General features: G+C 39.7%; 1 protein-coding gene across 2 annotated transcripts in view; it reads right to left on the reverse strand.

The window, feature by feature from the left end:
- Positions 1-21,752, reverse strand: part of myt1lb (myelin transcription factor 1-like, b) — a 116,213-nt gene that overhangs the window by 55,722 nt on the left and 38,739 nt on the right. For both annotated transcript variants that reach the window (XM_053682802.1, XM_047157797.2), the window contains exons 5-6: positions 18,270-18,332; positions 1,167-1,627 (exon numbers count right to left, since the gene is read on the reverse strand). In XM_053682802.1, coding sequence (XP_053538777.1) covers positions 1,167-1,627; positions 18,270-18,332 — 524 coding nt within the window. The remainder of the gene's footprint in view (positions 1-1,166; positions 1,628-18,269; positions 18,333-21,752) is intronic.

Below are 21,752 nucleotides of genomic sequence, written 5' to 3' on the forward strand. Positions count from 1 at the left end.
CGGCACAAAATGCACCCACTCATACAGACCTTCAGACTTTATGACCATGAGGATGAGGTCATGCTGTTCAGGCCTACTATCTACTAATGTAATTTTGCTGTGAGAATAAAATATAGATTCCTGGAAGACTTTTGTCTGCCATGCTTACTTACAATCATGGCAATGATGTTTCTTTTGTTCTTATGAAAGGACAACTGCAACAAACTCTGGATGTCATTGAACATCTAGAACCGTTCAGGGAATAATTACTTGCACACTTATATATACATATATATACATAAAATCAATATGTGGTCTTCAATGTTGCAAATGATTTATTTTATAATTAAATTCTTAGTTGAATTTTTTTCCTTGAGTGGTTTCCAGAATTACACAAACCAGCTTGCTGATAGTGACACTGGTCAGATTTCATTACCTGAAGAGGATGATGCAGCAGAGCTTTAGTCCTTTAGTGTATCCAGCTCTCTTTCACCTCCTGATCTCTATAATCTGCTCAAACAGATCAGCTTCTAAAGCTTTAACTTTTATGCTAAAACCATCATCAACACCTTTGTGCTTGTCGTCTTGTCAAGCAGCTGTATTGTGCCTCTCTCTTTTCTTTCTTTCAGAAAGAGATTTCTAATATATGGGTCAATCTTGTATTTACTGCACTGTATTTGTACCACCTGCAAATAGCTACCTGAGCTATGAATCTGACAAAACAGGGCATTATACTACTGGAAGTAAGTGAGTGTGTGGGTGGCAATGGTCTGGAGGTGCTGTTTTTAGCCTGCTGCTGCGATCACATTGAAGGTTGCAGCAAAAGCATCCAAATGCACCTCAAATTACGGTGACCTTCCTCCAAAGAGCATGAGCAGTCAATTCTCCCTCCCTCTGGACCCTTTTCTGGAGCACAGTGTCTATAACTTTCAGTGAATTTCACAGTGATTTAATACTGAATCAGGATAAATATATGTTCAAAATATTATAGCCTACTATTAGATGTTTATTGGAACATTGACAATTTCTCATTTATATATTATTATATTAGTCAGATATGTGTTTTGTTTATTGTCTCTATTTTATGGTTCATTATATTTCACCCATAAAAGATGAGCTGCTTAATCAGCATTTTTTCCAGATACACATGCTTTATTAAAGAAAGAAAGGAAAAAAAAGGTTTGTACCTTGATCCTGATTGTGCTGCTCCTCCTCCTCCTCCTCCTCCTCCTCCTCCTCCTCCTGTTCATCCTCATCTTCATCTTCCTCGTCCTCCCCTTCTCCTTCCTCACCGTCTTCTTCATCTACCACGTCTTCTTCTTCTTGCTCCATTTCTTCCTCCTCTCCATTTTCTACCTGTCCTTCGACTTGCTCCACTTGTTCCTCATTGTCCGTGTACTCTTCCTCCACATCCTCCTCTCCTTCGGCTTCTCCGTCTTCATCCTCCTCTTCCTCCACCTCCTCTTCCCCTGCTTCTTCCTCTTCCTCTTCTTCCTCTTCTTCCTTCTCCTCCACCATCTCTGTGTGGTAGCAGTCTTCCATGGGCTGCTGCTCTGTGTGTGTGTGAAAGGCCTTCCTCTTGGCCATGGGCTCTAGGGGCAGTCTGTCCTGTGTTCTCCTCTTCTTGGCCACAGGGCAGCCGTACACACTGCATGGGGAGAGATAAGAGAGAGCCAATTAAACAGCTGGCCTGCTTCGATTCAGTCTCTCCCCCGGTCTCAACACAACATGTCATTCAAGCCTGTCAAAGGCTATTTTTAGAACTAGTCAAATCCAGTGTGATGGAGGGAAAAAAGGAGTGGAATACTACCAATTACTCATAATGCTGTATATAGCTGAGACACTGTATAAAGCTGAGACACTGTATAAAACACTATTTGCAGATGTTGTAAATATGTGAGTTATGGTGGTTGATGTAATGTTTAGTGCTCCAAATATTCATGTCTATATCTGAATTTGGATTTAAACCAAAAGTTGGCATGGCCTAAATCCCAAATTAAATACTCCACCACTATGCCCCTGGAAACAGTGAAAACACTAGAAATGCCAGCACTGTCTGTGAATTTTGGCTCTGCCAGTTCCTCAACCTCAACTACATCATTCTAGACGTGCACCCATTCTCTCAGTTATTATTTTTGTTTGTACCTTCATGCAATACTCTATATAATGAATTTCGTTGGTTCTGGTTCTTGAAATACTATAAATAAACTAGTAGTTTGATTTTAACCATCCTGACCATGACCAGGCAGCTACTAAGGATGAATTAATGAAAGCTATAGATGTTGATGTTCACAGTGTTGATGTTAATGAATGTGTTCTTTCTTTGCCCGTGAGCATGACATTAAAAACTTCCCGCTCACATGACTTTTTGTTGCCTTCTATGAGATCCCAGTGGTGATGCACACCTCAATCTCAACCAGATGCCCTGTGAACTTTTCTGTCAAGCTTTTTAAAAGAAAAATGAATAGTGTCCTTTTTTATATGTATCTGTGTTTGTATCCATATAGAAAACATTATCTGTTCAATCCAAATAATGTATTTGTATATGGTTACATCCTCAGTGCGTTAGTTGGTTAGACCGCATGAGTTCAGGAGAAAACTGTCCAGTTTCAAATAAAAGGTGGCATGGTTTTATTTCATTTGTTTTCATTTCAATGAAGTCGTATAAAGAGCACTAATCCTGCCTTTAACCCACATCTTCAACTCTGTATCTTTTGATATGGATTGGGTTTTTGCAAATTGTTACAAATTTGCAATGTGAGACATGTTGTAGACAGGAGAAAGAGTACACCATGGTTGTGTCATAGGGGAATTATTCACAAAAATGTCATCCTTGCTGAAAAAGCCCAACATGTGTAATTGTAGCTTGTATTCTCGGCTATAAAGCATCTTTTGAAAAGCAAGATGATGCTTGTCACATCTCTGGGAACAACAATAAAAATAAAAGAAACATAAATGCCGGTTATGCCAGTGATCATTTCATCAATTCATTTAAAAGAAACATGGTATTTATTTATTTCGTTTAATTCTAAATGATACTGAAAGCATAATTATTACACATACACATAAGCTCCATTTGGGAGCTTATATATACATAAACACACACACACGCACACACACACACACACACACACACACATATATATATATATATATATATATATATATATAAAGTATAAATATATGTAGGACAGGTATCACGTATTTCTATTTAGATTAACTAGAAACACTATATATTTATCTGGCAAAGATTAAATGATAAATAGCACCTCTTATATAAATGTAAACATCTACACAGAGCCTCGCCCATGATATATAGCTGAAGCATGAGCTGTAAACTCCCACAAAGTAGTCAGGAGATTATAGGGTGATTAATGGAATCTTGCACCTGAAGCTAAAATACATTCTATAGATCCACCTGGCAGAATACTCTAATCTGATAATCTATGTATTGAGTCGGAGTCCTGGCGGTCGGAGATGAATCTATTTCACTCTCTGAACCACAGGGAGTCAGTAATGACCCATTTCTCAGAACCGCACAACACCCCTGCTGAACAGGATTGCAACTTCAGGGAATATGACGAAAAATGCAGTGCACTTAGGAGCCATTCAACTATGAAAAGCTCCTGATTCATGTGAGAGCAGCCCCAATGTGTTTATCCCTCTTCACCGGTTGGAGGTGCATTGTCAGGCAGTGAAGTTGTGTTATTTGGATTTGGATGGCTTGAAAGTGAAACTGGCACCAGTGAAACTCGGCACTCTGTCAAGGTCAAACCAGTGGGATCTTGTATGGATGCCAGTCCCATTAGGAGTATTTAGGCTGACTGGCACTACATGGAGGGTAGGGAAGTAACCAAATATGCACACATTATTCAGAATGAACAGACAATGCGTTCAAAGACAGCACACTATTTTTATTTTTATTTTTTACCAGAAAGGTTCATCTGGTTGAGAGTAGAGTTGTTCAACAGGACTGAGGTCCCATGGGACGCGACAAAAAAATTGGCACGATCGGGAGCTTTTTACTTTCATGTAGGATGCCTGCGCACTTGGAGGATGTTAACACGAATGCAATACATTTACAGCATTTATTCATTCATCTTTAGTAACTGCCTGTCAGTGTCATGATGGTTTAAGTTAGGATGCAACTTTGTTTATATCTTGCAAAATGGAAATTCATTAGAAACATTGCACATGGGTACCAACAACAACAACAAAAAAAATGTGCAAGCAGGATTTAAACAATGTGCTTTTTTTTGGTTGAGACCAATTATAACTCGAGTGATGTATCTGAGGTTGAGGAACTGTCAGAGCCAGAGTTCCCACACCATGCTGACAATACTGGCATTTCTGCCATGCCAACTATGAACCAGAAACAGATAGTAGCATTGTGTTGCATCCCTAATATAGTGGTTCAGTGCCTTTCTGTTTTCTTTCCTTTACAATTGTCCATTTTTAATAGTAGCTATCTTGCATTGGTCGAACATCACCAAGGTTAACATTAGAAGAGTGCTTAGAGCAACGAACTGAAAACTACTTCCACTCTCTGCCCCCACTCTTCACACAAACACACACTCCTAATCCAATCTTTCCCATGTGGACCAAAACACAGTGCAGCTCAGCAGCTCAGACCCAAATTACACAGTGTCCATCATTCAGCTGGACGGCCCACTGGCAGGCTCAATATCCCAGGACTGGAAGATTACTTAATGGGCTGACCCTTCCACCCAGGGCGTCATATCATTAATTGGAGCCTGGCTCAGGAACTCATTCCTGGACTGACAGCCATGCCCAGCTCCCCTGCCTCCCCGGGGAGGGCTCCACCACACCGTGATCAATAGTACTTGTGACCAAACATCTCAAAAGCACATTAAAATGCCAGTCATTCCATCTCCCTAACCTCCAAATAAATCAGGCCTGCTCCCCTGCGGCCTCTGTGTGAACGGCCAGGCAGACAGGACAAGAGATGGAGTGAAAGAGAATGAGAGACATTCCCTGATCTGTCCAATCACATCCATGGCTGTCTGGGTGGATGAGTTTGAGGAGGATGGAAGACTCATGAGATGCGTCAGACAGATGTGAAAGGAGACTGGCGTGGCTAACATGATGGCTATAGCCACTGACACCAGCAATAACTACAGATGATATTGATTGATATGTTTTTTTTTTTTTTTTTTTTTTTAAATATTTTGTATTTAGGTCTTACATGACTGATATCTGAGCTGTTTGAGTCAGTCGATACAATATGATATGTAAATACTATATTCTCAGGTTTAAGTTTAAATGGTAATATAATTTCTGTACCCTTTCTACCTTCATGTTTCATATACCTGTGAGTGTATGTGTGCGTGTGTATGTTGGCCCTGATGCTTAGAGCTGATGACTCATTCATTGAGGGTTTCTTGGTGCTGGTACATTCCCTATTCTTTTACCACATGACCTTGGAGAAGGAAAGACACACACACAGACACACACACACACACACACCATTCGGCGCACACTGCAATTAAAATTCCATACGCACTTGACAGTAAAGGTATTGTGGCTGTTCAGAAAAGATGACTTTTTTTATTTCAGCTTCTGTAAACAACCTTGTCTGTATGTAGGCCTGTACAAAGTTTTGTGGCATGCTGCGCTTTGTGTTTTTGTCAAAAACTCCTTAAACCGGCAGGGTTGTGTAGATTTAAGAGCAAGAATCAGTTTACAGGGCAAAAAAAATTGTGAAAATAGGTCACTTAAATGACAACAGGGTGGCTTTTTAAAGAGTGCAGTTGCAATCTTGAGGTCCAGACCTACAAACATTGTTCTTTGCTACATGGTGACTTATTGAAGTGCTGCGTTAGCACTAACGCTAAAGTGTAATCACTGCAGGGATTCAGGCTTTACCTGGTCATTAGCATCGCACGCCATTCTTCTCTATGATTTTTGGGTGGCCATAAATCAGGGCGAGGGATTGGGCTGAACAATTTCGAACTTCTCGCCGTACGAGTGAGCTTCTTGCTGTGCCCCATCTAACAGGATCTATAGGCACGTGCGGCAGGAGCGCCGTCGCCATGGTGATCTCCCGCTCAAATCCAAGTGGGATTTGCCATCTTGGCAAGCAGACAGGCAGGGCGCCAGCAGGAGGGAAGAGAAAAGGAGGTGTGGAGGGGTGTACTGTGATGATATTAGACCTAACAGACTTTTTCAATAGAAAAGTCAAACAAGAGAGTCTCAATTATGCTAGAGAAGTCATCATTCAATTCTGCTTGGGTGTTCACTTTAAATCCACCTCGATGGACACATAGATGGAAAGACAGAAAGAGCCAGAGCCTCCAAATGCTTTCTGCTTATGTATACATATTTAATATATACATATAGAACGCTCAAGAGAATGCAAGACTGAGATACGTCAGAAATTACACATTATTTCCTTTTCACTACAAACCTGATTGGCGCACACACACACACACACACACACACACACACACACACACACACACATATACACACACCATTACTTCCACATCTCAAGCCTCCCAGGCAGTCTCTATTCAGCCACATCCAGTGTGAGTGTGAATACCAATGAGGGGGGATGCTTGCTCACAGCAGTAGCCTGAAGGAATGCTACAGCAGCAGGTGCTTTAAAATAGATCGTCTGACAAGCAAACACACACCAGCTTTGCCGGTTTAAGTCGCCACCTATGCAATAATTGTTCATAATATGATACACAATATCAGAATTGGGAAAAGGATTCAGAAAATTTCCACCTAGACATGCTTTAGGTTAGGTTAGGTTTATGATATAGTCAGTCATATATTATCAAACCGGGCACACGGTGGCCTAGTGGTTAGCACATTTGCCTCACACCTCCAGGGTTGGGGGTTTGAGTTTGCATGTTCTCTCCATGCTGCAGGGGTTTAATCCCCCAGTCCAAAGACCTGCATGGTAGGCTGATTGGCATGTCCAAAGTGTCCGTAGTGAATGAATGTGTATGTGATGGATAGGCACCTCATCCAGGGTGTACCCTGCCTTGTGCCCAATGTTCCCTGGGTTAGGCTCCAGGTTAATCCGTAGGATAAGCGGTATAGAAAATGCATGGATATAATCAAACCTAAACAAAAGTATTTATTCTCAGATAACCTATAGGAAGTATGCCCTATGTGCTTAGCATGCACTGAGGCTCCATCATGGGAGTGTTAGTTAATTACTAGAGCAATGGCCTGTACAGGTCCTCAGGGTGCAGTCTAAAACACAGAGGTCTCCAAATGCACCAGCACATTTAATCTTACACCCAGGTAATTGCACCAATTAATCAAGCACTGCATCAAACAATGCAATATAGTCTTTCCTACACTCCTCCAGGACTATATATACTGTACACAACATACAAACACAATAAGGCATGCATACACACTAACATTTAGGAATTAGGAATGCATTATTCAGAATGAACAGACACCATGTTTTAAAAAGATACTGTATGAATACAGAAATGAATAGAAAGCGCATTACTTGCATCTAGATTAGAGGTGTGCATCGGGACTGGAATCCCACAGGACGCAGCGCAAAGTTCATGCAAGCACAAGTGAGTGAGCGTTCAGTTATGAAGCTTGCAGAACAAAGACCACGTTCATTAACTAATTCATGCAGTCTAACTGTAGGATACATCTTCTTTACCAACTGTACACCTCTACCAACATAATAGATCAGGCTGGTTCTTCAAATCTGGCCCTCGAAATCCACTGTCTTGCAGAGTTTACCTCCAATCTCAAACTCACAATTTTTACAGCAGAATGCTACTGTAGAGGACTTATATCCGTGAAAATTTCAGGTTTGTTTCTGGTGCCCCACCAGAGATATTCAACCCAAAAATGAGGGAATCTTATTAAATATGGCACTTTCTCACCCCCATAAATTCTTTTTTAAAAAATCAGAGAAGTCTGAAACTTGTAATGTTCTGCATGCACACTATACTTACCTAGGTACCCCCTAAAAAAATGAAGACTGAGACTCAAACCATTATAAACTGACCCTAAAAGTGGAACTGTGAGCAATCTTGAAAACTATATTTGGATATAAGTTCTAAAGTTCTTTGTGCAAGGAACAAGAACATGCAACATGTTTATTATGTCCATGTACCTTGTAATGTGCTCTAGAGATCAGTTTTTGTTCCAAGGAGCTAGAACCATCCTGGTCCCACGATATATATATATATATATATATATATATATATATATATATATATATATATATATATATATATATAAATTGTGATTTTTCACAGACAATATATAGACATAATCACTCAAAACAAATTAAGAAAATTAAAATCAGTCGAGCAACCAAGTTTGCAATTATTAGACCACTTGAGATGGAATGGCCCTGTAACCATAAATGGTATGGCACCACCCCATTGTTAACTATTTTCCTATAACTGCATGTCCTACAGTATTTTATTGCATACTTATTTCCTACTCTTTTATTTACTAAATTCAACTCGAGGGGCGTCGTCTGGTCTGGGCTATAGTGTACTGTAGTTGGAACACATGGAGGGTCCTTTGGACAGAGGTCATGGTTCCTATCCTCACAGCCTCCTGCAGCTTCTCGTGCCCTACAGTGGCCTGGCATGCTTAGCATTCTGTACACTCCATCTGTCTGTCTCTTTAATTTCCCATCTCTGGGATCACACAAAGAGCATGAAAATGAAATAATGCTACTAAAAATAATGATGAACTCAACATGAACTCCACGTGTTTCGAAACTATCCTGTCAAAACTGCCAAAAGTAGTTAATTTATTAAATCAAATATGAAAACAATGGGATAATTCCTCATTCCTCAAGTGTATGATTGTATAATTGTATAACTGGTCCTTTCATCTCTAACCAACTCACTCATTAGGCATTTATTTTTGTTTGAGAAAAGCAAGCGTCATTTTAACCTGAATGCACTTTGAAAAGATTTCAACTGAAATCATAACTATCAGTATATTTAAATGCTTCTTACCATCATGTATTTTTTTTTTCTGCCCTGTTCCAAAAGCCCAACAATAGGACTTGATTAGACCCTCACCGCACTGCCAGTGTCTATTGTTAATAGATCCTCCCTATGCAATTTTGCTTGCACCGTGCAGTCATTCAATCAAATTAAGCCTCCAATTAAATATGGAAATGTGCTTTGCAGTGGCAGGCTGTCTCAGAGGGGAGTTGATGGCATGTGACGGGAAGGAAGGGGCCTCTTTCTACTTTTTGGTGGTGCTGGCGGAGCCTGTGGCGTGATCAATGTGACCTTATCGGGCCGTGCACATGGCATCGCTTCACTGGGTCTGGAGATGGGCTTCAGATGGCATCGCAAGGCTGCGCGTCGACGTGCCAGGCTAACATGGCCTATATAGCTGCTCCTGGTCTATTGTGGAGCCTTCTACCCTCTCCATGTCCCCTGCGGCCAGAGAGGTGCAGTCTTCCGCTATCGTACCCCTGGCGCCTATCCACCCGCCCACCTGCCTGCCCGCCCGCCAGGTTGGCTGCGTGCCAATGCTTTTAGTGAGTGCTATCTGTCAAGGTATGAATAATACAGCCCTGAGGCTGTCAGCGGAATCCAAATGAGGTATACATCAGGAGGAAAGCACTCGACTTTAGCACCCCGACACGCTCCTGCCAAGACAGGCAATTATTCAAACCCAGCTGCAACTACGGCAATCAAGAGCCTGGCACCGGTAGAGCTGCGCTTAGAACCGAGAGAAAAGCATGAAAACAAACAAATCTAAATAAATATGTAGATAAAAAAGAGGCACCTAAAAATAAAAGGGGTCTAAAATGAATGGCGTTTAATAAATGTCGAGGCTCGCCTCGTGTTTGACGCATTAAGTGGAGGCTCTGCTATGTCTCGTCAGTTTTAATTAACAGTCTTCAGGATGAGGAAGAATGTGATGGCTAGTGTGTGGGAGGGCTGAATCAAAGCAAAAAGGACTGGCATCACAAAACGCTACTGCACAAGTGCAAAGCCAATCACAGCTTCGAGAAAGCACAGGGGGTCATACTCATACTCATAAACAGCTCATTTTCACATTAATGTGATATGTTGCTGGCTTAGAAATATAAGAATAAGTCAAATAACATATGCATGGTGACTGAAATGCAATCCTGCGAACTAATTTAACTTTTTTAAATCAGCAACTAATTTCTAACGGCCCCCAAAATAATGCTTTTCTTACTTAAACACAATCAAATATATTTGATTATATCCATCATATTGTACATGAATACAAAACCTGCTGTTCCTCAAAGGCTTTAACAATATGATGAAGTATAGGATGTTGGAGATTTACTGCAATTGAGGTCTCTATACTGGGCTGTTTTTGTCTACGCCTAAAAAAAGGAGGGAGGCAGGTAGAGAATGGTGGCTCTCTCATTATCTTTGCTTTCTCATTAACAAATAATAACAGTGATGCTTTGTTTTCTACCTCCCAACACATGCATTATTCAGCCTTCACAGATTTGCTCATGACTCATTTATGGAGCAGCTTGTGCAGCCCAGAAACTAAATGTCACCCAAAACATCGCTGTCACACAGAGTTGCTGTTGCTCTGTGTGTAGTGTAGTGTGTGTGTGTGTGTGTGTGGGTGTGTGGGTGGGTGGGTGTGGGTGTGCGTGTGTATGTGCCTGCACCCTGTGTGTGTGCTCCCCGTCAGCACCGTAGGTGCTGTTGTTAATTCTATTTGTGTCTGAATTGTTTGTCTCTGAGTAATGAGTGGGAGTCTTGTGTGATGTATCGATGCATTTGTGCTGTGTTGCCCGGTCTAAAACAAAGATATAGGGGAATTCAAGGTGTGCGATTTTCTTACAAAAATTGCCTTACAAAATGGCTAATTTTCTTACAGATTTTTTTTTTTTAAATCCCGCTCGCACATTATTTTTTGCATGTACATGCCCGTGACTTTTTCCAGTTTAGTTAGAATTTAGTTGGCATCCAAGGTGTCCCCCGCCTTGTGCCCCGAGTCCCCTAGGATAGGCTCCAGGCTCCCCCGCGACCCTGTGTAGGATAAGCGGTACAAAAAATGGATGGATGGTTAAACCACTGCAACCCGGACCAGGCAGTTACTAAGGATGAATGAATGAACACTGCAAATGCATGGTTCAAGTTCATGTTAATATCTCGTATGACAGCTCACCTGCATGAAAGTCGAAAGTAAAAAACTTCCCACTTGCATGACTTTCCATAAAAATGCTAAACAAAAGTTTTATCTGTATTTGCATTTGTTTAGAGCACATTTTAACGTCTTCATTTTAAATAATGCAGTGGTATTCGGTTAAACCCAAATATAAAAGATCTAAAAATGCACACGTTACAATTATAAGTGTTTTCTATTTCCTTCACTCCTGCATGCATGCGCTAATCCATTTAAACCTGAAATCGTATCTAATATAATCCCTTCTGGTTATAGTAACATGTTATCATGGTTTGTGTGATGTAGTGTGATTGTATCAAGGTGTAGAGGTGAGAGTGAGGATAGTGCAGGGCGTAACTAATCCTTCTGATCATCAGCATGCCGCCGGGGCCTACCTGTTCTTCTCCTCCCCCTCCTCCTCCTCTCCTCTCATTTTAGATATGTTTGTCATTCATCATCTCCTTGTTCTTCTCATACTGAGCCAAAGGCCTATTGGAGTGGTAATTTGTCTCCAGAGGCTGCTGTAATTCCACTGCCAGCTCAGAGGGGCGTGTTGACCATCAGGTACAGGAGAGAAAATTTGTCAGTCATGTAGCCTAGAGTAAATTGGGCCCTGGCTGAAAGTAATTATTAAGCGCAGCTCTGAGTGGGTGGACTGCAGCTGAGCAAAAGAGCCAGCTATGTCGATGCTTCAGAACTAGAGAGGCTGTTTCATAAGGTCTGTTCTTGGGCTTTGAAAATGGGAATAATTCTTAACAAGAATAATATAGTACAAATACAAATCGTTCACTATTGTTTACTTTGTTAGCAAAGGAATAAAATCTTATTGCATTATGTACAGTATAGTGAACATAGTCAATATATGTTTTGTTTAAAGGGGATTGGCTAATGTGGCAGATACAGATTAACCGTCAGAGATAATCAGTTGTAAAATTGCAACAGGCAAATCACAGGTATATATTAGTGCGCTCGTTCTATTACATTACACAGGGACTTATTTGGCAAATGCTCCACATAAACATACAGTATGTAATTGTTGATTTGGTGAAGTTTTCTGTGAGGAGATCGCACCGATCACCCATAACATAACATAACCACCAGCCTAATGTTGTGATGTTCTGTATGTCCCCCTTGGCATGGACTCCACAAGACCTCTGAAGGTGTGCTGTGGAATCTGTCACCAAGACATTAGCAGTAGATCTTTTAAGTCCTGTAAGTTGCGATGTGGGGCCTCTGTGGATCGGACTTGTTGTGCCTTTGTTATATCTGCATTGTTATATCTGCAGTGTCATTAGACAATTTCCTCTGCTTATTTATCTCTCTATCTATTTACCCATCCATCCATCCATCCATTCATCCATCTGTCTAATCAATCTATCTATTGTCCACAAGCATTTATGATTAAATGATTGTTTCATTAAAACATTGTTTCATTTCCACAGGGCATAATAACAGTCCAAATGAATGCACACTGTAACTGATTAAAACTTATATACATAGTTTATTGTGAGATTTTAACATGTCATTGTAGTGCACAGTGAACTACAGTCCAGAGTTAACTACCTTGTTGTAGATTATGGGAAATATTCAAATAAAATGTAGCTAACATAACACAAGGCTAACTTGTTATATTTATAATTATGGCTAAATTGTAGTGACTTAGCTAGCTAGCTACAAAATATGTGGAGTGTCGTTAGCTAGCTTACTCCATATTATTAAGCTTCCTTATAAGTATGTTTTATTATTTTTTTTACTCTCTCTTGCAGCAATGCAAAATAATCTCTTCACAGTCAAAGCTACCTGTGCTCTTACTTATGCAACATAGAGGGGCTTTTTTTTTCTTCTGATTTATTATTACAAACTAACAATCGATTTGGAACATCAATAATGTTACCGGAAACTATGCCCCTGAGTACTCCACTGTTACTAAATCGCTGCTGTGCCAAGGAGTACAAATACTACACGTTACTCTACTGGTCATTTATGATTCGGCAACATTGATGGATCGACTCCATTCAACCTCTGTTCTTAAACCATCCAACATTTAAAGTACGAAAACGAAAGTTTTATGCTTTGAAATTATATAAAGTTTTTGTTCTTTTTACAGGTGGACATTATAGTTGCAGTTTAATTTTTTGTTTATTTAGAAACAAAAAATTTTTTTTTTCACTGATAGTTTTAGTTTTTGTCATAGTTTTCATTAACAATAATAACCTTGTTCAGCACATCCGACAAAAGCTTGATTGGATTGGATCTGGGGAATTTTTGAGACCAAGTCAACACCTTAAACTCTTTGTCATATTCCTCAAACCGTTCCTGGACAATTTTTGTAGTGTAGCAGGGCGCGTAAAGAGCCCACTGCCATTAGGTATTACCATTGCCATGAAGTGGTGTACTTGGTCTTTAACACTGTTTAGGTAGGTGGTACGTGTCAAAGTAACATCCACAAGAATGCCATGACCCAAAGTTTCCCAGCAGAACATTGCCCAGAGCATCACACTACCTCCACCATAATGCCTTCTTCCCATAGTGCATCTTGGTGCCATCTCTTCCCCAGGTAAGCGACGCACATGCACCCGGCCATCCACATGATGCAAAAGAAAACGGCATTCATCAGGCCAGGCCACCTTCTACCATTGCTCCATGGTCCAGTTCTGATGCTCATGTGCCCATTATAGGCACTTTTGGCAGTAGGCCGGGGTCAGCATGGGTACTCTGACGGGTCTGTCTGTGATGCACTGTGTGTTCTGACACCTTTCTATCATAGCCAGCATTAAATTCTTCTTATTCTTTTTTTTTTAAGCAATTTGAGCTGCAGTAGCTCTTCTGTGGGATCAGACCAGACAGGCTATCCTTCACTCACCATGCGTATCACTGAGACTTTGGGCATCCATGACCTGGTTCACTAGTTGTCCTTCCCTGGACCACTTTTGGTAGGTAGTAATGACTGCATACCGGGAACACACCTCAAGCTTTTTTGAAGATGCACTGACCCGGCCGTCTAGCCATCACAGTTTGGCCCTTGACAAAGTAACTCAGATCCATATGCTTGCCCAATTTTCCTGCTTCCAAGAGATCAACTTTGAGAACTGACTGTTCACTTGCTGCCTAATATATCCCACCTCTTGTCAGGTGCCATTGTAACGAGATCCATCCATCTTCTATATCACTTATCCTTCCTTCAGGGTCATGGGGAAACCTGGAGCCTATCCCAGGGAGCATCAGGCACAAGGCGGGGTCCATCACAGGGCACACTCACATACACATTCACACACACACTACGGACACTTTTGGACATGCCAATGATTTTAATGTTGTGTGGAATATTTGGAAGGAGTCTACAGTATTAATAAGTGCTTGTTAACTGTTTTATGTTTTCAGATTTTTTTTTTTGTTGTTGTCTTATTATCTTTAAAAGAGAAAAAGATAATAGTTAGGGAATGGCTGTATATAGCTGTTATAATGTAAGTGATAACAGGCACTAACTTGTTTCAGGGACATTCCACAACATTACACATAACTATAAATGGATACAAAGTATGATCACACCAGCCCATCGCTGATTATTTTCCTATAACAACACCAGTGTTTTAATCCTCATGTGTTATGTAGAGGCCTAAAAAGGTTCGGTATATGTAAGCTTACAAGTTTTCTGTTTGTCTTTTATTGTGGCATTAATGGTTAAAAATAGAAATCAGGGTAATCCAAAAACCCCGGCCAAGAAAAGGCAGAGCAGAGACTCTCCAGGGAGAGGCAAAAATGCAGTAAGAAGTATCTGAAGTGCTCTGAGGGAATAAGCCCACTACAAACCTCTTGATATGAATAAAGATGCCACTTGGCTCTGTGCTCACTGCAGTCATTGTAAATATCCCCTGACTATTTGTATGGACCAAAATAAAAGAAGCTAATGACATACATTCAGCAAGCATGTGAATGAAGTCATGGATGAGGAGCATATCACACACATAGCCAAGTGAAAAGTGTCAAAAGGACTAATTAACATATTAATGATGCCACCTTCCTACAGCAGCTTCTGTCGGATAGTCAAAACACTTTGATAAGCATGCAAATGAGGACCACAGAAGAAATTAGCTCGACCATGAATGAGAGAGAGAACGAGGGGAGGGGTGATGGATTGAATGTTTGCTTTATTTATCTTTAATTATCTGGCAAACGGTGGGTGGTGGAACCTGAGTATTGAAGAGGTTTAGAGTGAAGCACATGTTATCTTCACTCTCATCCCTTTTCTGCCTCGTTCTCTCTCACATCTCTCCCTGCTCCTATCGTGAGATGGAAATCGATACGTGCACGAGCCTGGCCGTCCATCAACGGTACAGTGACAATCAAAATAACCGCTAGGCTGTGGGATTTGCGATCGGCAGATTCAGATCAATTCAATGATGGCACGGTTGAGACAAGGACAGGTGATAATACAACACACTAAGATTTGATTCGCTGCCTAGCAAGGACAGAAGGCTACGTGAGATCCTTGCAAACTAAATTCAACAACCGACCAGCTCTCTATAGGGCCTGAGTTAAGTTAACAAAAAAAGTTCACATCCTTAAGTACAGTACATGGACATTGATTTGCAGGGGTTTGAATTCTCTCTTTACTGTATTGACAAAAATGTGGCAAAAGTACCGACAAAATCATTCATCAGCTAAAAGTCATGTTTTATTCAACAGTCATTATTTAATTTTCTAAAAACTTATTGAATGTATATATAAGTACCAGACGCATGTTTATTATTTCATTTAGTATTTAGTCTCCCAAGTAGTTTGGCAAAAAATATGGTATTAAATATTAAGTAATACACTGCAATTATCTTTATATAATCCACCTCGAGATATGAATTCCACTTTTCAAACACAAGCAATTCTGTTCTCTGTATATTAATTTGATTATAACATTTTTATGAACCTATATTTGTCATTTTGCATCTACAGTGCTGTATATCATTCTGGACAAATCCAAATAAATTCAAATAAATAAATATTATCAAATTTATTTGAATAATTATAAACATAAAAATATTCTGTGTATTGATTTTATTATAGCATTGTTCTCAGTGTTATACAGATTGCTCAGTCATTTTGGAATTAACTACAGTGCTTGCTCCTCTTTTTTGAATTTGTATAGACTTAACATGCACTACAGTTATTATACCACAGCGCTGTTGAATTCTCAAATCTGATTGGTCAGAAGCTGTTGATTAATTTTCCATTTCAGCAGATCTGTCAGTAGTTCCAGCTGTAATTCAAATCACAGGTTTATACAGTAACAATTTACACAGGGACTTTAAAACATGTTGCTGTGTAAAAGTATAATCACTGATACAGTGAAATGTTCTGTAAGGAATCTAATGTTTATAGAAGGAGTCTCCAGTGTCTGCAGTTTGTAAGTCAGTAGGTTTTCAGGATAGACGACTGAGGCTAATGCAGAGCATATAGGGCGATTCTGCAGAATCCTTCGCCCAAAAACGCATGTTTGTCTATTAATATGCAAATTGCAATGAAATGTTCAGGAATATTTATGCAGTGAACTGCCTTGAAACTTCCTGAGGAAAATATTTTGCATCATAAAGCCAAGCACAGGGTTTATGTGGAGAAATGTATATTTTCTCAGTCAATGGGGTTCTGAACAAATGCCAAAACAGAACTTCTGGTAATTTCTCCTGTTATTTAGCAAAGAAAAATGTATAATCTTGGATACAGTGTTCTCTAAGGAGAAATGTATTTAACATTTATGAAAGGAGTCTCCAATGTCAGTGCTTTGAATAGGTGAGTAAGTTTTCTTGCATGGGAGAGTCATCAGAAAAGAGGACTTTCTTGTTTCTCTGTAATATGACCATTTGCATTTTTTTTTCTTATTAACTTCAAAAGTAAGAAAAGACAAGTGGCTGATAAGAGAAACTATGTGCCTATGTGCCTTGTGGATGTTCCACAACATATAATTACATGTAACATGTAATAACATAATTATAAATGTTTAAAAGTATGATGTGTTGTTTTTTAATAGATGCAAATTGTAATCATTGGCAAATTTTTGTCATATAAGGAGAATTAAAATACTTCAATGCTGTTATAAGAAAATAATCAACTTTTGGTGGGGGAAAGAGTAACCCTGTGTTGTGTCAGCTTCACAACATGGCAATTTGTGATTATTTTCCTATATTAGCACATTCCCGTGTTCTATTCCTTACTTAGAGCAGTAGGTTATTAGGATTATTGCTTTAGTAACAACTAAACTGACAGCTCATTATTATGCACTTTCAACAAAATGGATTATATATAACTCAGAACATTGATTTCACATTTCTGAATAGTAGTGTATATACTGACTACTAACAATTACTTTGTTTAAAGCATAAGAGAGGTTTAAAAGAAGTGGTATTTGTTCCATCATATAACTATAATCTTTGTGCAATGATGCTTGTCAGTCAGTAGAAGGTCACTTAGCATGCTTACCCGCTCCTTTCATATGGATTATTTTCTACATACTAATTGAAGTCATTTCTAGCTTTTGCCACTTGCACATTGTACATTAATCACATGTCATTATTTTGTCTGCAGAAATGGTACCATCTGCCTGTAGGTCACAGCTGAGATTTAAATGTTGGATTGAATATTGACTGTCAAATTACCACTTTCACCCAAATGGTAAGCTAAAGCAAAGCATATAGGGCTGTTCTGCAGAATCCACGTGCACCCCCCCCCCCCCCCACACCCCCCACAAGCCCCCATTAATATGCAAATTGTACTGAAATGTGCAGGAATATTTATGCAGTGAACTGCCTTGAAACTTCCCAAGGAAAATATTTTGCATCATAAAGCCAAGTGCAGGGTTCATGTGTAGAAATGTATATTTTCTCAGTCAATAGGGTTCTGAGCCTGTAAAAATGCCAGAAAGAAACTGCTGGTAATTTCTCCTTGAGATGTGATTAGGGCACAGTGGCAAGAAGAGAGCCTCATTTCAGTCCAATGGCTTATAGGAAATAGGGAGATATGGTGAGTGCATTTTGAACAATGGAGCTTAAAACGACAAACAGGATCCAGGACTATAAGCTCTGGACCCACCGCATGCTGCATGTGGAGACTGTTTATTGATCAGCAATGTAATGAGAAAAGTTAGCACCCTTTACCTTTGATGTCTTGCATATTTTCCACTGATGTGCCCACTCCCATCACAATGCGGTGCTGGGCAGCTAAAATAGAAAGAAATGCATGTTGGGTACTTAGCTGTAAGGAATGTGTGTACCTCTAAACCTATGAAAGCACATACATGCATACTGCATTATTTCTGAATTTGTCTATATGTGCACAAGGTAATCGATTCACTTTATTCCCCAAAGCTGCTGATTGCTGCTCCATATCTGCTCAGTCCAGATACCAGTGTGAAGTCAAACTGCATTTATTCTGCCAGCTATTCCATCTCTAGAGAGCAGTACCACTGGTCACATATTATTGGCATTATAGATGCCTCATCCTGTAAATAGCCTTCACATCGATCAGCTGATTAATTGCTATCTTTGGGCAGCAGAATCAACCGACAAGAAGAACAGAGTTTTGACAAGGTGTCGGTGAATCTTAAATATATAGAAGGAAATGATGCTTCAGAATGTTTCTAGCTTTATTTCCCTTTTCAATATATGAACCAGTGAACTTCTGTATATACTGTGTGTATGTATGCTCAGCAGAAAAAAAAGAAACGTCCCTTTTAAACTTTTTCATGAGACTGTATTTTAAAGAGAATTTTGTAAAATCCAAATAAGCTTTACAGATCTTTATTGGAAAGGGTTTAAACACTGTTTTTCATGCTAGTTCAATGAACAATAAATAATTACTGCACATGCACCTGTGGAACAGTCCTTAAGACACTAACAGTTTACAGGCGGTAGGCAATTAAGGTCACAGTTACAATAACTTGGGACACTAAATAAACCTTTCTACTGACTCTGAAAAACACAAGAAGAAAGATGCCTAGGGTTCCTGCTCACCTGCGTGAACATGCCATAGGCCTGCTGCAGGGAGCAATGAGGACTGCAAATGTGTCCAGAGCAATAAACTGTAATATCTGTAATGCAAGGCGCCTAAGACAGTGCTACAGGGAGACAGGAAGGACAGCTGATCGTCCTTGCAGTGGAAAATTACATGTAACCACGTGACAAACCCACCAAGTCCCCCCCCCCCCCCCCCGCCCCCCCCAACCCCCAGACGTGACCGAGAATTTGCGAATACCTTGGTGGAAGAGTGGAGTAACATCTCACAGCAAGGACTGACAAATCTGGTGCAGTCCATGAGGATGAGATGCACTGTAGTACTTAAAGCAGCTGGTGGAGACACCAGATACTGACCTTTGATATTGACCCCCCTTTTGTTCAGGGACTCAATTTGCATTTCTGTTCGTCAAATGTCTGTGAAACTTGTTCAGTTTATGTTTCAGTTGTTGAATGTTTTTATGTTAATACAAATATTTACACATGTTAAGAAATTTCCTGGAAATAAATGCAGTTGAATGTGAAAGGACATCTTTTTTGCTGAGTATATATATGCATATATATATATATATATATATATATATATATATATATATATATATATATATATATATATGTGTGTGTGTGTGTGTGTGTGTGTGTGTGTGTGTGTGTGTGTGTGAGATCAGTTCCCCATTGCAGAAAGTCTGTCAAAAACTTATCATAGTAAACACTAGCAATTCATAGCTTGATGGGAAATATAGCATCATTTATTTGCAGATACAATAGACTGATGAAGGACAAGCAGCAGCACCATAGCCTCACAGCACTATACACCATCTCTGCCAATACTGTACTGATCAAAGGAATAAACAAGCTTGCTGGTTCAATGCCAGGTACTGATTTGTCTTAGAGAGCAGACTGTTATGTTTTCTTCTGCAAAATAGTAAATTGTAGCTATCAAAAGTAGTGTAATTACAATAGCAGACACCTTGATTCCAAATAACATTACTGCAAATATGTGTCTAACAACATGCACAACAAAATGTCTGGAAAATTGTATTGTTTTTAGAAGACAATAGTCATATGTTTATTGGAACGCATAAAGTTACACTTTATTCTAATAAACACATATTCAGGGTTAATTAAAGTCTTGTTCTTTGTTCAGTAAAGCCCAAATTAAACACTTGTAAATCATTTACTTTGAATTAGACCTTATTCAGATACACTTGTATAGGTTCATAATTGGTGATCTGTTGTGTGAAATTCATAGTGAACAAATCATTTGGGTTTATTGAACAAAGAACAAGCTCCAATACAGTATGTGTTCCTTAAAATAAAGTTTTACGACCCCCAAGGAGTACAACAGAAACATGTTCACCCTGTCGCGAGTTTGAACATAAACGATGCAATATCCATCCATGGCTGGGAGCCAAGAGAGCAAAAAAAGAGAGAGGCCATGTTCTCTCTTGCGCTCTCTCCTGTCATTCATGTGCTTCAGTGAGTTCATGGATGCAGAATAGGGCAGATAGCAGTTCAAAAATATGCATAGGTAGGCTTCACCTCTCTCAGAGGAAGCATATTCTAGCCCCACCCTCTCCTGTTAATAGATGTCATGTGATAGTGGAGAATTCATTCATCTACAGTAACCACTTGGTCATGGTCAGGGTCTTGGTAGATCTGGAGCTTATCCACTAGGTGTGGTGTGAGTTTACACCCTGGATGGGACCGCAGTCCATTGCAGGGCATGCATGCACTATACATACTCATATATACCTAGGGACAATTCACCTACTGACAAGTTTTGGGAGGTGGGAGGAAACTGGAGAACCTTGACGAAATCCATGCAGACATGAGAAGAACATGTGAACTCACACAGACAGTAACTCAAGCTCAGGGTCGAACCAGGTATCTCATCTCTGAAGGGCATGACCACCCTGCAACTATGAGGCTGCAACAATACTCACTATGTCACCATGCCACCCACTGAGTGTAATATTTTGCATAATATATAGGATACTATATTATGCAAATTATCATGCATATATAATATGCCATCAACCAACACAAGACAATGTGTTCACCAACATCCAGTGTAATCAAAGTATGTATGTATACGTGTGCATGTTAGCACACTTCCAAATGTAGTGGGCTGTAAAATATTCTAAGCCATTTTGTCATAATAACAATGAGACATTTCCAGCAGTTGATATATTCTTTTTTATAACACTGATGATCCTCCCTTGCATTTACAGTAGGTCAAACTTATTTGCTATACGCCTGTTTGTTCTGTCGGTGATGTTTCATCTCTCAAACTCAGTGGGTGCCAAGTCTTGTAAAAGTGCAATTCACTCCTATTACCAAGTTAACCTTTGTCAAAGACTTCATTAATCATGCTTTCACAAACAGAAGTATTAAAATGCTACTGCAACACGCAATGATACAGCACTCAGTGCTCCAACTACAACAATGTTGCCTTTCCTGGAGCAAACAAGACCATTTCTGCTAGCACTCATGGTGGTTACTCACATGAATTGATAATTGTATCTTCTCAGAATATGCTTCCCCCCCCTAGATTCTCTTAGCTGATAAAAGAAAGATGAATCAAGTCTAAAAGAGGCAGCCTAAAGAAGCAGCCATCTCAATATC

This window comes from Ictalurus punctatus, chromosome 9 (genome assembly GCF_001660625.3).
Source record: "Ictalurus punctatus breed USDA103 chromosome 9, Coco_2.0, whole genome shotgun sequence".
Taxonomy (NCBI): domain Eukaryota; kingdom Metazoa; phylum Chordata; class Actinopteri; order Siluriformes; family Ictaluridae; genus Ictalurus; species Ictalurus punctatus.